Source organism: Schistocerca cancellata, chromosome 1, assembly GCF_023864275.1.
Source record: "Schistocerca cancellata isolate TAMUIC-IGC-003103 chromosome 1, iqSchCanc2.1, whole genome shotgun sequence".
Lineage (NCBI taxonomy): Eukaryota > Metazoa > Arthropoda > Insecta > Orthoptera > Acrididae > Schistocerca > Schistocerca cancellata.
Window position 1 is genome coordinate 705588609 of NC_064626.1, and position 13179 is coordinate 705601787.

The 13179-nt window shown below is 40.9% G+C and overlaps 1 protein-coding gene across 1 annotated transcript in view; it reads left to right on the plus strand.

Annotated features, from left to right (window-relative positions):
- LOC126096161 (odorant receptor Or2-like) overlaps positions 1-3339 on the plus strand; it is a 128633-nt gene extending 125294 nt beyond the window's left edge. Inside the window, exon 6 of the mRNA XM_049910586.1 lies at positions 3283-3339. Coding sequence (XP_049766543.1) covers positions 3283-3339 — 57 coding nt within the window. The remainder of the gene's footprint in view (positions 1-3282) is intronic.
- Positions 3340-13179: the final 9840 nt, after the last annotated feature.

Genomic DNA, 13179 nt, shown 5'->3' on the forward strand with positions numbered 1-13179 from the left:
GCGACGAATGCATTTCTCCCAAAAGGACGCCATCTCGTTGATATCGTCACTGTAGAATGTCTGACTTTGTTGACGGAGCCACAACCTCAGCTCTGCTTGCACCACTTCATCACTATCAAAGTGAGATTCACGAAGGTGTTCTTTAAGTTTTGAAAACAGATGAAATTCCGAGGGAGTCAAGTTGGGACGGTATGGAGGATGACCAATGATAGTGCAGCCAAGACGTCGGATTCTTGCCGATGTCGCAGCTCTCATACTTTTTGTGGCCTTATCACGCTGAAGGAGGGGGTACTCCATGTGAGGGCGATCTCTTCGAATCCGAAACTCGATTACTGCCATCGCCATGTTGCACGCTACAGTTCGAAGCTCTCTAGTGACAAAGGTTTGCAACTTGTGTCAGCGAAGCGGGAAAGTCGACTGTGTATGCGTGACGTGTAACATCTCAACCGACATTGAGAACGGAATAAAAAATCCGAAGCTGGCATTACTTTTCAACAACCCTCCCTCGCCCCCCAGGAGTATTGCTCGGCTTACTACAGGACTATTACAAATGATTGAAGCGATTTCATAAATTCACTGTAGCTCCATTCATTGACATATGGTCACGACACACTACAGATACGTAGAAAAACTCAAAGTTTTGTTCGGCTGAAGCCGCACTTCAGGTTTCTGCCGCCAGAGCGCTCGAGAGCACAGTGAGACAAAATGGCGATAGGAGCCGAGAAAGAGTATGTCGTGCTTGAAATGCACTCACGTCAGTCAGTCATAACAGTGCAACGACACTTCAGGACGAAGTTCAACAAAGATCCACCAACTGCTAACTCCATTCGGCGATGGTATGCACAGTTTAATGCTTCTGGATGCCTCTGTAAGGGGAAATCAACGGGTCGGCCTGCAGTGAGCGAAGAAACGGTTGAACGCGTGCGGGCAGGTTTCACGCGTAGCCCGCGGAAGTAGACGAATAAAGCAAGCAGGGAGCTAAACGTACCACAGCCGACGGTTTGGAAAATCTTACGGAAAAGGCTAAAGCAGAAGCCTTACCGTTTACGATTGCTACAAGCCCTGACACCCGATGACAAAGCCAAACGCTTTGAATTTTCGGCGCGGTTGCAACAGCTCTTGGAAGAGGATGCATTCAGTGCGAAACTTGTTTTCAGTGATGAAGCAACATTTTTTCTTAATGGTGAAGTGAACAGACACAATGTGCGAATCTGGGCGGTAGAGAATCCTCACACATTCGTGCAGCAAATTCGCAATTCATCAAAAGTTAACGTGTTTTTTGCAATCTCACAGTTTAAAGTTATGGCCCCTTTTTCTTCTGCGAAAAAAACGTTACAGGACACGTGTATCTGGACATGTTGGAAAATTGGCTCATGCCACAACTGGAGACCGACAGCGCCGACTTCATCTTTCAACAGGATGGTGCTCCACCGCACTTCCATCATGATGTTTGGCATTTCTTAAACAGGAGATTGGAAAACCGATGGATCGGTCGTGGTGTAGATCATGATCAGCAATTCATGTCATGCCCTCCACGCTTTCCCGACTTAACCCCATGTGATTTCTTTCTGTGGGGTTATGTGAAAGATTCAGTGTTTAAACCTCCTCTACCAAGAAACGTGCCAGAACTGCGAGCTCGCATCGACGATGCTTTCGATCTCATTGATGGGGATATGCTGCGCCGAGTGTGGGAGGAACTTGATTATCGGCTTGATGTCTGCCGAATCACTAAAGGGGCACATATCGAACATTTGTGAATGCCTAAAAAAACTTTTTGAGTTTTTGTATGTGTGTGCAAAGCATTGTGAAAATATCTCAAATAATAAAGTTATTGTAGAGCTGTGAAATCGCTTCAATCATTTGTAATAACCCTGTATTATTATAAGTTAAGTTTATTGTAACGTACTTTGAACACGTTTGGTTCATCTTTACGTCTTTTTCTGCTGTCATACATTACAAAAATTTCTGTTTTAATTTAAAGTTTCGCTTCTTATGAGAAAACGAGCAGGGACGGGGAATGAGGAGGGTGGAAAAGTAAAGTCCATTGGTTCGCCACACCACAGCTGAAGCTATTAGACGTCTTTTCTCGAACCCTCCAGACCTTCACGCATCATTTTCTCACGAGAAGCGACTGCTTCAACACTACAGTGAACACAACTTATAAATTAAGTCATATATTTAATTTAGTAATTTTGTTATCACAGCAAGCAAAACTGTGATGATGGGCAAAACATGCTCGAAACGCTTTGAAATATTTTGAATTACAATCGAATAAGTAATGTGACTGTTTATAGTGCCAAACAAATAATTTATTCACAACAGTCACAGTACCTACACGCAGTCACTACGGCCGCAGTTAATAAAGCTTTTAGAAATCTCATCACAAATTGTTTTCTCTATAAGTCAATGTAGGGTATTTTGGTTACGTAACTATATTTGTCTTTATTTTATTAATTATTTTGAATTATTGTCAGTTTTGATACTATCTATCTATCAGTTTTTCATCGTACCTGTAACATACCACAGTCTAATACTGAAAGCTGTTTAGTTTTATTTAATAAGCTCCGCAGAAATGTGTTTCCTACAATGTTTGTGGTTAAAGATTTTCGGAAAATGCTGAAATCATATGTGTTGTTGTTTATGTTGTACTTCGACAGCAAAAAATTTGTATTATTGTCTTCCACGTAACTTCGAATTGCATTTTTGGATGTGTCATATGACTAGATTAATATCTTCTTCGAATTCTTTAAATAAGATGATAATATCGTCAACACGTGTGTTAAATAGTGTAACGCCAGAGTGGCACATGATTCTTGATGCATTTTGATGCAACAGCTGACCAAGATTTTGCCTTTAGCTTGTGTTGATCATCAGAATATGTTACGTAATTTACCAATGTATTCGTCATGAACTTCTTTAAATTAACATAGTACCCTATTTTATTTATAGAGGTACTGTTAAAGACAGTCAAATCTGAACCGTTATAGTCACGCTATCACATAGTGAGTTTGGACTGCAGTAAACTATATTATTTCAACTGTAATTCTAAACATTAAAATTTTTCTATTTTGTGGTTTCCAAACAGTGTGGTTGGTAGTCGTGGTATGGGGATGCTTTTTTTTAGTCGTTACATGTAACAACAAAGTTCATTAACACTGTGTCATATTTTAAAGAAACTAGGTAATAGATAGTTCTATTATCGATTTAGCTGCTGAGCGTTATTGCCATAAACAATAATTTTACTTTTAACTAAAAAAAATAATTCTTCCTCTTCCTTTACAGCTGATAAATGCGTCGTATACGTTCTACACGCTCCTGCGGCAAATGAGAAATCGTTAAACAGATTATCTCATTTGGAAATGGATCAGAAGACACGCGAGATGTTGAATAACAGAAGTGACAGCCATATGACTAAACACAGGACGAATATTTCTTTATTAGATGGTTAATTATTATTTCAACTGCAACACATTCCTTATTCATTAAAAAAACTTGATACATAATATTTTGTTTTAACTCAGTATATCGAAAATTAGACTACCAACCATATTACGAAAAAAATTCACTAGGGTAAACGTATATATACTAAATGTTGTATAACTTGCAGATGGACATTGTATTTCTTAAGTATAATTGTAGTTTACCTACATAAGAACCCAATATTCTGTTTGCAAATTGGACCCTGTAAGGTAATGAGTGCAAAGGCCTCAATTTGCATGAAGATCTTATTACGAGTATGAACTTCTCTGCTGTTTATTGCATATTGAAGCGTGATTTTTCTTGTCAATTCGAATTAAATAGTGTGAGAAATGCTAGAAAACTGAATGTAATGTGTTGGACACAAATTATACCAAGATAAGATCAATAGCATTGTGATACAATTAGACAAACAGTGAAGAGATCATTTCCGAATCAATCGCATTTTGGCACGGAATGGTTAGATTATTTAAAAAAGTTATGAACATGCAGTGAACAGGAAACTCTGCTAATGACTTCTGCAACAAACTGTGTTGATCCTTTCGCAAAAGGGGTGTTTGAAGAGGAAATTAATGAAATTAAGAACGGAAGAGTACCTAAGAATAATAATGTAAACATGAAACACATTAAATACACTTTATAATCCTGATTAATGAATTCTGTAAACATTGTAACGGTAATTCACAATGGGTGCAAAGGTAAGATTATTCAGTTAACATAAAAACTCAACAAGAGAGCCCATAACTATGTTTTAGTGAAGATAAAGAGAACCAACCAGGGTAGTTCTAGAACCCAATTCACATATTTACGTCATGCAACAGTTATTATCCGTAAGAAAGAATCTTGAGGGATCACTGTTTAAGAAACATAAAGCGATAGGCTACACACCAACGTGCAGTGCAGACAGAATACTGAATAGACATGTGCAACCAACTTTAAGGATTATGTTTAAAAAAAGGATCCTTAATCACAGTGTAGCCAAGAGGGCAGTAATGACATGACAAACACGTGAACTAATCGTGCTGATCCTCAGATCTAAGATTTATAAGTGCTGCGGATTGAACTGACTACAGCGACCATACTCATGTAAGGGTTTACAGTGTTCACATAGCTCGTCAAACTCTTTGAGCTCAGGTAACACTGCGTATTCCTACGGTCGGTTGTGAGTTTCTGGGATTTGATTATTTTATCATGGCTGCAAGAATATTGAGAGTAATAGATTGAAGGAACACAGGTAACTTTCAGGCTATAAGGCACATCTCAACCACCACTGCACCCACAGTGTGCTACAGGAAGTTAGACTAAATGAAACTTAGCTGCTTTCATCACATTTTATTTAGATACAAGAAAGTACAGAACTTTAGGCTCTGAAGATAGTTTAGGCGCATTAGAATAATAATTAGGAACGATCAATGATATGTAGTATGGTTAGAAGTGCAGTGAACATAAGAATTAAAATAAGGTCGCAACGTTTTACTCTATAAGAACAGACTGGGCAAGAAATACAGGTTAAAGCTTTACTGCATACAAGAGAATTAAAATGAAAATTATAGGTATCATACGAATCTCAAATTGAATCGCAAGATCTCAGAGAAATTTAAAAAAAGTGTACACAAAAACTAAGGAAACACTGGGTATTACTCCTGAAATGACAGATGTTAAACTTGACCGATTTTGTAAAGAACGTCATGTTTTCCCTAACACAAATAGAAAATGGGTTTGGTAAGAGCAAAATGGAACTAAAATGATATTCATTCCACTTGCCAAGAAATTAATAAATTGTATATGATATGAGGCCTATTAACCATTTTACAACTTGAATTCATCATAAACTCTTAATACTCAGTGTGACAATAGGTACAAAGTTAAAGTGAAATAGACTCATCAGTTACGAAAACAAAAATGTACATTAAATTAATTCAGGTAAGAACAGAGAAGTGCACCATGCTTAATTAAGCAATAAATTCAGCATCTAGGAAATTGTGTATTGTAAGGAACAAGTATTTAACAAAAGTGTTTATTCAAAAAGCGAAAGAAGTTGTAGGCACAAAGAAAGCCTAAGGAAAAAGTTGCAAGTATAAGAAGGCAATTATTAATGAGAAGACGAGAGTGTAAAAAAACAACAACATAAATCTGAGAGAATATGCAAAATGAAACAAAATCATTTGGAACTAACTCTGACATAATATGAGATGATGCAATGGAAATATAGTAAGACGAACAATTTCAAGCAATGAGAATATGAAGGTATAAAATTATAAATTTGTAACTGCAACTCCTTCACCGTACATGGTGCTGGAAAGTCCTGTATAGATTTTATTACTCAAGGTCTATCCACTCCATCACATTTAATTAAGTCTCTAAATTCCGCACATCATCCATTGTGAAAGACATTTTCAGGTGAGCAGCCAAAACTCGGACCTTATACTGAGTTATCAGCTATGTTGCATAATAAAGTACTAAAGCAAGCACATGAGTATGTTTTAGCAGGGCGTGGAGGTCAGAGAACAGCAGAACGACATGCAGCCGAACAATATTGGCGGCGAACACAAAAGCAGGGTGTAGAACAGTTTGTAAGGAACTGTGTAACATGTGCACAATGAGCCAACTTTGATCACCAGCGTAATATGCTGCAGAGATTACTGGAGGTCTGCAAACGGTTTGAGATGATCATTTTGGGCATGTTAGGTCTTAGACAAACACCTGCAGGAAATCATCATGTGGTAACGATAATAAAGATGTTCAAATGTGTGTGAAATCTTATGGGACTTAACTGCTAAGGCCATCAGTCCCTAAGCTTACACACTACGTAACCTAAATTATCCTAAGGACAAACACACACACCCATGCCCGAGGGAGGGCTCGAACTTCCGCCGGGATCAGCCGCACAGTCCAGGACTGAAGCGCCCCAGACCACTCGGCTAATCCCGCTTGGCTAACGATAATAGATCACTTTTTATGCTACATAATTATGGTAGCTATTCCCAGTCACTAATCTGACATAGTGGTGCAAGTCATAGTTAATAATTCATTATTAAAGTTGAGTACACAGGGTATGTTGATTACAGATGAACGTACTAACTTCATGTCAGAACTAATGAAACAACATTGTTATTTGTTATGAATTAATAAATTATGAAAAATCACATTACACTTGCAAGTAGATGTAAGAAGCGAATGGGAAGATGTTCACCTACTGTGTCAACTGTCATCATAATGTCTGGGATACGTTCTTAACTTATGTAGTGGTTGCTTACGATTCGAAATCAACGAGATTATGAGCCTATGAATATGCTAGGTAGTATATGTAAGGAAGATGCCATCACTGTCACTGTTTCGTATAGCGAAACCCAGCGAGGGAAAAGACCTCACGGACGGTATAGCACCAATTGCAAAAAAAAAAAAGAAAAAAAAAACGAGGGTCCTACAGTGGCAGGAACGAATGGGTCAATAGAATGCCGAATTGCCTACGTACTGTATAGGACAGTGGGTGGTGATCATCGTTTACAACCAGAAGGAGAAAACTGTAAAGTTTTATGCTAATTCTCAAGATCAGTACCAAGTAGTTGAGATGATGTCGCCGGTAAATGTGAAATTTCAAGTCCCACCTCGAACAACAGTAGTCCATGTCGAGCGCATTCGACACTTTCAGGGTGTAGCTCAGTCTTTACTACCATTACCAGCGTCAATCCTAAAAAAGGAGGAGGTCGCATGAAAGGAAAAGTGTCACAACAAGTGAACAAACGGCTCCTACGCTGTCTGCGCCTACCTTGTCATACGCGTCAAGATCCAGAGTAAAGCCAACATAGGGAAGACAGGTCGATAATTGGAGCAGCAAACACTAAACAACAAATAGGAATGCTGCATCCATATTCAGTGAAATGGGAGACTAGAGAAATTTGTACATCTCTGAACAAGGGAGACTGTGTTAGCTACTCCAGATAGGAAAGGCCATGCATTTTTGGCAGCAGAAGAGCTGTGCCGATGCTAGAGGGAGCTGGTTACATTATGCCCCTTGATAGTGGTCCAAGCAGTCACGGAAACATGCGAAAGGCAACAGTACCTCAAGGGAATTAATACGGGAGGCCATGCGCGAGACATCCTTACAAACCACCAGTGTTTTCAGAGAGTACTCAGTGCCTGATTCATTCGCATCTACCACAACCTGCTACGAGCAACGACGCTCAGGGAGAACAGAACGATTCGAATTACGGAATAGTAAGATTCTTCAGAATGCGAGTCAGTGTGACAACTGAGGACCTACTTTTCATCTTTCAGCAACAATAACAGGGAGTGCACTTCTGAACCTAATGTTTCTTCTGTTGTATCTACCTGATAAACCTTTCGAAATGCTGCCAGCGAAGAATGTAACCTGCCTGAATACCACCCTTTATTCCACCTACTTAGTTTCTTCGACAAACTGTCAGTAGCACAGAATGGACGAATTAGCACAGAACAATTGTTGTATCACAGTATTCAAAAACACCATAGTTGGTAGCAGCACAGACTTTCTTCCTCACGAGTTTTCTCATTCCTTGTTATCGCTTAAGTGGCTATGTTCATCATTGGCAGAGAGCCATCAGCCTACCCGATGTTCCAGTCCATTGCCTACCAACCCAATGTATCGAGCACAAGATTTGACTGAAGTAATGGTACACTGTGGGTGTACTAGGGGGTGGGGGAGGGGCGACAAGGGAAAAGGGAATAAGGGAAAAGGAGGCGAGGAGGAGGGGAGAGAAAGGGGGCTGAGGTAGGGGGCGCGCTGAAGGAAGGCCAGGGAGGGAAGGGGACGGGTGATGAAAACCGCCGAGGAAAGGGTGCAGGGACTCAGGGAGGGAAGGAGGAAAATCCGCTCTCAGAGAAGCTGAGGAGAGGAAAAAGGGGGACCTGGGGAGGGGGGGGGGAGACAAGGCCAGGTTACAGTTGGTTCAAATGGCTCTGAGCACTATGGGACTTAACAGCTGTGGTCTTCAGTCCCCTAGAACTTAGAACTACTTAACCTAACTAACCTAAGGACAGCACACACATCCATGCCCGAGGCAGGATTCGAACCTGCGACCGTAGCAGTCGCGCGGTTCCGGACTGCGCGCCTAGAACCGCGAGACCACCGCGGCCGGCGTTACAGTTGGAAGGAAGGGTAGATGTCATGGCGAAGTTCAACAGCCGAAAGGGGGAGGTGCTGGACATTATCCTGATGAAGGAGATGGAGGGTGTGGAGGTGGAGAGAGTGAGGGATACAGTGACAGAGGTGCGGCAACGGGCGGGGGGCAACGGAGACGTGCTCCTTTCCGCCCTATATAGCGCGCTTCGAGTGTTCCGCGCATGCATCAAAATTCAAGCTGACAGACGGACCACGCCTCTTGGCAGCAGCGCCCTCGCTGCTAAAACCGCGTTGCTCAGCTGTCCTCCGTGTTACCTCTCGCCGCGACTGTCGGCGCACTCTGCTATCTTCAATTAGGACAAATCGTGGAGATGATGAGGTTCCACGCACTGTCAAACTGGTTGCCGCCATCACAGTTCATCAGATGTAGTTCAAGAGTTGAAATACAGAACTGAATTGAAATACAGTGATTGTAGGCTATAGCGGAAAATGACAGTCTGAAAGAAATGCCAAATTAGACTCCAAGAGATAAAAAAATTACGCACCACAAAAGAATTACCCAAATGGAACGGAAATCAGTAGATGTGATGTACATTTACAGACAATCAAATTATGTGGGCAGGCCTTATCTTGCTGAAATGTAAGCCTAGGTGGCTTGCCATTAAGGGCACAAAACGAGTCATAGGATATCGTCGACGTACTGCTGTGACGTAACTTAAGGGTGCCACAGATGACAACCAAAAGGGTCCTGCTACGAAAAGAAACGGATCCCCGGACCATAACTCCTGGTTAACGGGCAGCACAGCGGGTGACAGTCAGGCTAATATCTCACCACTTTCCACAGCGTATTTGGACATGTCTTCATCCTGAAATCTTATTGACTGAAGTAAAATTGTCTTCAGTGATGAGTCCCACCTCGAACTGAGCCCTGATGACAGCGAAAACGTGTCTGGAGACTCCCCGACAGTGGTGTGATACCAACCTGACTGTCCCCCGCTATACGGTCCAACAGCCAGGAGTGATGGTATGGTGTGCCATTTCTTTCCGTAGCAAGATCCCGTTGCTTGGCATCTACGGCACTCTTACAGCACAACAGTACACCGACGATATTCTGTTCCCCGTTTTGTTGCCCTTCATGGGAAGCCGTCCTGGGCTTACTTTTCAGCAAGTGAGAGTTTCCTCCACTTGTCTTCGTGCTTGCCAAACCCTGCCTTGGCTAGTGATGTCTCCGGATCTCTCAACAATTGAGAAAGTTTCAAGTATTATGGACAGCCAGCTCGGGATTTTAGGGATGTAACATGCCATTTGGACAGAATGTGGCACTATATTCCTCAGGAGAACATCCAACAATTCTGTCAGTCAATGGCAACAATGACAAGCCGAATAATTGCTTGCATAAGACTCAGAAGTAGACCAACACATTACTGTTTTACTCAATTTGTGAAGCTCTTTCTCTTGAATAAATCATCCAATTTTGGTGAGATTGTAATCATATGTTTGTGCGAAAATGTACATCACATCTACCGATTTCCGTCTCATTGGCATAATTCCTTAACGGTGCGCCGTTTTTTTGTTGTTTTTTGCCTTAGTGTGTCTGTGCACAAGTATGAAGTAGAAGAAACGGCTGCAACTGATAATATTCAGGCACTTCAAGCACTCCGTCTTCAGGCCACGAGTGGCCTACCGGGACCATCCGACCGCCGTACCATCCTCAGAGGAGGATGCGGGTAGGAGGGGCGTGGGGTCAGCACACCGCTCTCCCGGTCGTTTGATGGTATTCTTGACCGAAACCGCTACTATTCGGTCGAGTAGCTCCTCAATTGGCATCACGAGGCTGAGTGCGCCCCGAAAAATGGCAACAGCGCATGGCTGCCTGGATGGTAACCCATCCAAGTGCCGACCACGCCCGACAGCGCTTAACTTCGGTGATCTCACGGGAACCGGTGTATCCACTGCGGCAAGGCCGAGCAACTGATAATATAAACATGGAAATTATGAAAAGCGTTCCAGAAGCTACACTTCTAAATTTTACGAACATTTTCTGGATAAGTACTTGCGCATGTGACGAATCGAATGAAGCCATAGCACGTCTAATTTTTAAGAAAGGATAGAGAATTCAATGTTCCAGTTAGAGGAGAAACCCTAAGCTAGTGAAAGAGTCTGTTTATCCACAATGGAAACGTGTACAGCTGAAGCCCAGCAGGATTTAGAAAGGAAAGCGCTCGTACAATTCCTTGTCAATTAGTTGGCAAAAAAGAGTGTTACACATGCTGACACACGTTTTACTTATAGATTCCGAAAATTTTTTTTTGGAGTGTTAAAGGAGACTTACTACGGGTAATTTAACGAGTCAAGGCACACCGTTACGTCTTATCAATGCAATAAAATATTGTATGAAAGCAAATCTGTAACAATAAGAACTAATAAAACAGGTAAATTTACTGCTAACATAAATAATGTAGTCAGACAGTGGTGCACTCCGGCTTGATATTAATTAATTTATGTGTAGACGAAGTCATGCAAAGTGGAAAGTAAATTTAAAGAAACTGTGGACCTTTATAATACAGGCAATAAGCTTACAACGGCATTATTCGCAGATGATTAGCAAATCATGGGTAGTTTGTTGCATGCAGCACAAGAAACATTGTGTAAATTAAACCATATTGCTGCACAGTACATTGAGAATATCTACAGAGAAAGCCAAAACAAAAGCATTTCACGTTGGAAACCCCATCGTATCAAAATTGTTTTGTCAAATTTGGTAATTCACATATCTGAACTTTCATATTTCATAAATCACACGATACCTACATTTAATCTACCACAATTAGATTTTTCGCGGTCTACACAAGGAACTATACCGTTATTGTGCATGAGTCTGAAAAATGCACTCTAACAGTTGCTCAAGCGAAGCAAACAGAGGAGTCTGAAATGAAGTTGTTGCGATACGTGACGGGTTATTCACTACTTGACTACAAAAGGAGTAAAGATATGTGAGAACTGAGAGTTCTAAGTAACACGAAACTGCTAAAGCTTTGCTTTCGTTATTCTTCAGTCTTGTAATGAACGAATAACGAGATAAATATTACCTGCAAACAAAATAATTAATATTATTAGGAATAACGTTACGGGTAATGTTAATTTCAGGAAAGGAGGGTTTTGAAATCAGTGGAATTAAATGTTGCATATTTTCTTTGTTTTTTATTTCACTGTACTACACTAAATACTTATAAAATGTGAACTGATGCCACACGCCATGAACTAAATTAGCTTCGTAACCATTTTCTTCACAGCACTTTATTTGTTTTATGCATTAGCTTTTACTCCCTTTGTATGTGCTCTTGATCAAAGATGAATATACACAATCAGCTTCCAATCTTTTCGTCTGTTATTTTACAAAGAAGATACACAGACAGATGAGGATCTTTGTCTGTTATTTTACAAATAAACTATGTGGTCAAAAGTATCCGGACAGTCCTGTGCAATAGGGAATTGACCACTAGACGTAATGAGAGCCGGACCCGCCAGTGTAAGAGGTGGCGGTGAGTATGGTGTTGTTAGTGGAAAAGCAGTAACAGCAGAATTTGTCGGCCAGAAGAGTTCAGGCGACATGGCCCGTCATTTGATGTCACCTTGAAACTTCTTACTTTAATAATTTTTTTTATTTAAACTGCTGAGTGAAACTGAATGCAAGTGAAGCTGCTTAAACTGCTGAATGCTTACTCATTGTTTTTAAGCTGCTGAGTGAAACTGAACGTACTGAGCCTACTTTCTCTTTACTCATTCTTATCATCTCAACACTGATCCACAATATCCTAGCGCAACGCAATCTGACTGCTCAGAAATGATAACCTGACTTCAAATAATTTATACAAAAGAATGGCCCCGAATTAGTAGAAATCCTAACAATAACCTATACATTTCATAAGTCACTTACCTCACAAAAATCTTCATTTCACGAACTACTGCAATACAACAAGCTCCAATACAGCTAGCTAAATAAAAGATTCTAACTACTGAAGGCTCTAACTACTAATAGGCATGTGGTTAGCAAAGGAAAGATTTTTTTTGCAGAGCAAACAATGTATTTACCTTAAGAATGTGACAACCAGTTCAAAAATTATATAATCGTCCACGGTATCCAGTTCTAAAAATTATTTAATCATCGACAAATTACATGTTCATGAAGGACACACGTCCAGATCGTCCGCTCGCGCTAATACTTCAAACCTCTAACCTCCATCAATGCTAACTACTCACATCTAACTTCCATCACTGCTGGCTGTTCACTTCCAACTTCCATCACCGCTCACTGTTAACTTCCAAATGCTAGTGCGACCAGCCACAGAGTCTCTTACAGAGTGCGCACAGTGCTGTCAGAGTTATTACTGCAGAGCGCCACATAGCGCTCCCAACATACAAACACATAAACAGGCTACTTACAATCTGAGTGACAAATCCATCACGGACTTGCCAACCCTTTCAAAGTCGACTGTTGGTGATGTGACTATGAGCTGGAAACGCGAAAGAAAAACGACAACTAAACCGAGACCAGGCTAGCCTCGTGTATTGACGGACAGGGATCGTCGAGCATTGTGGAG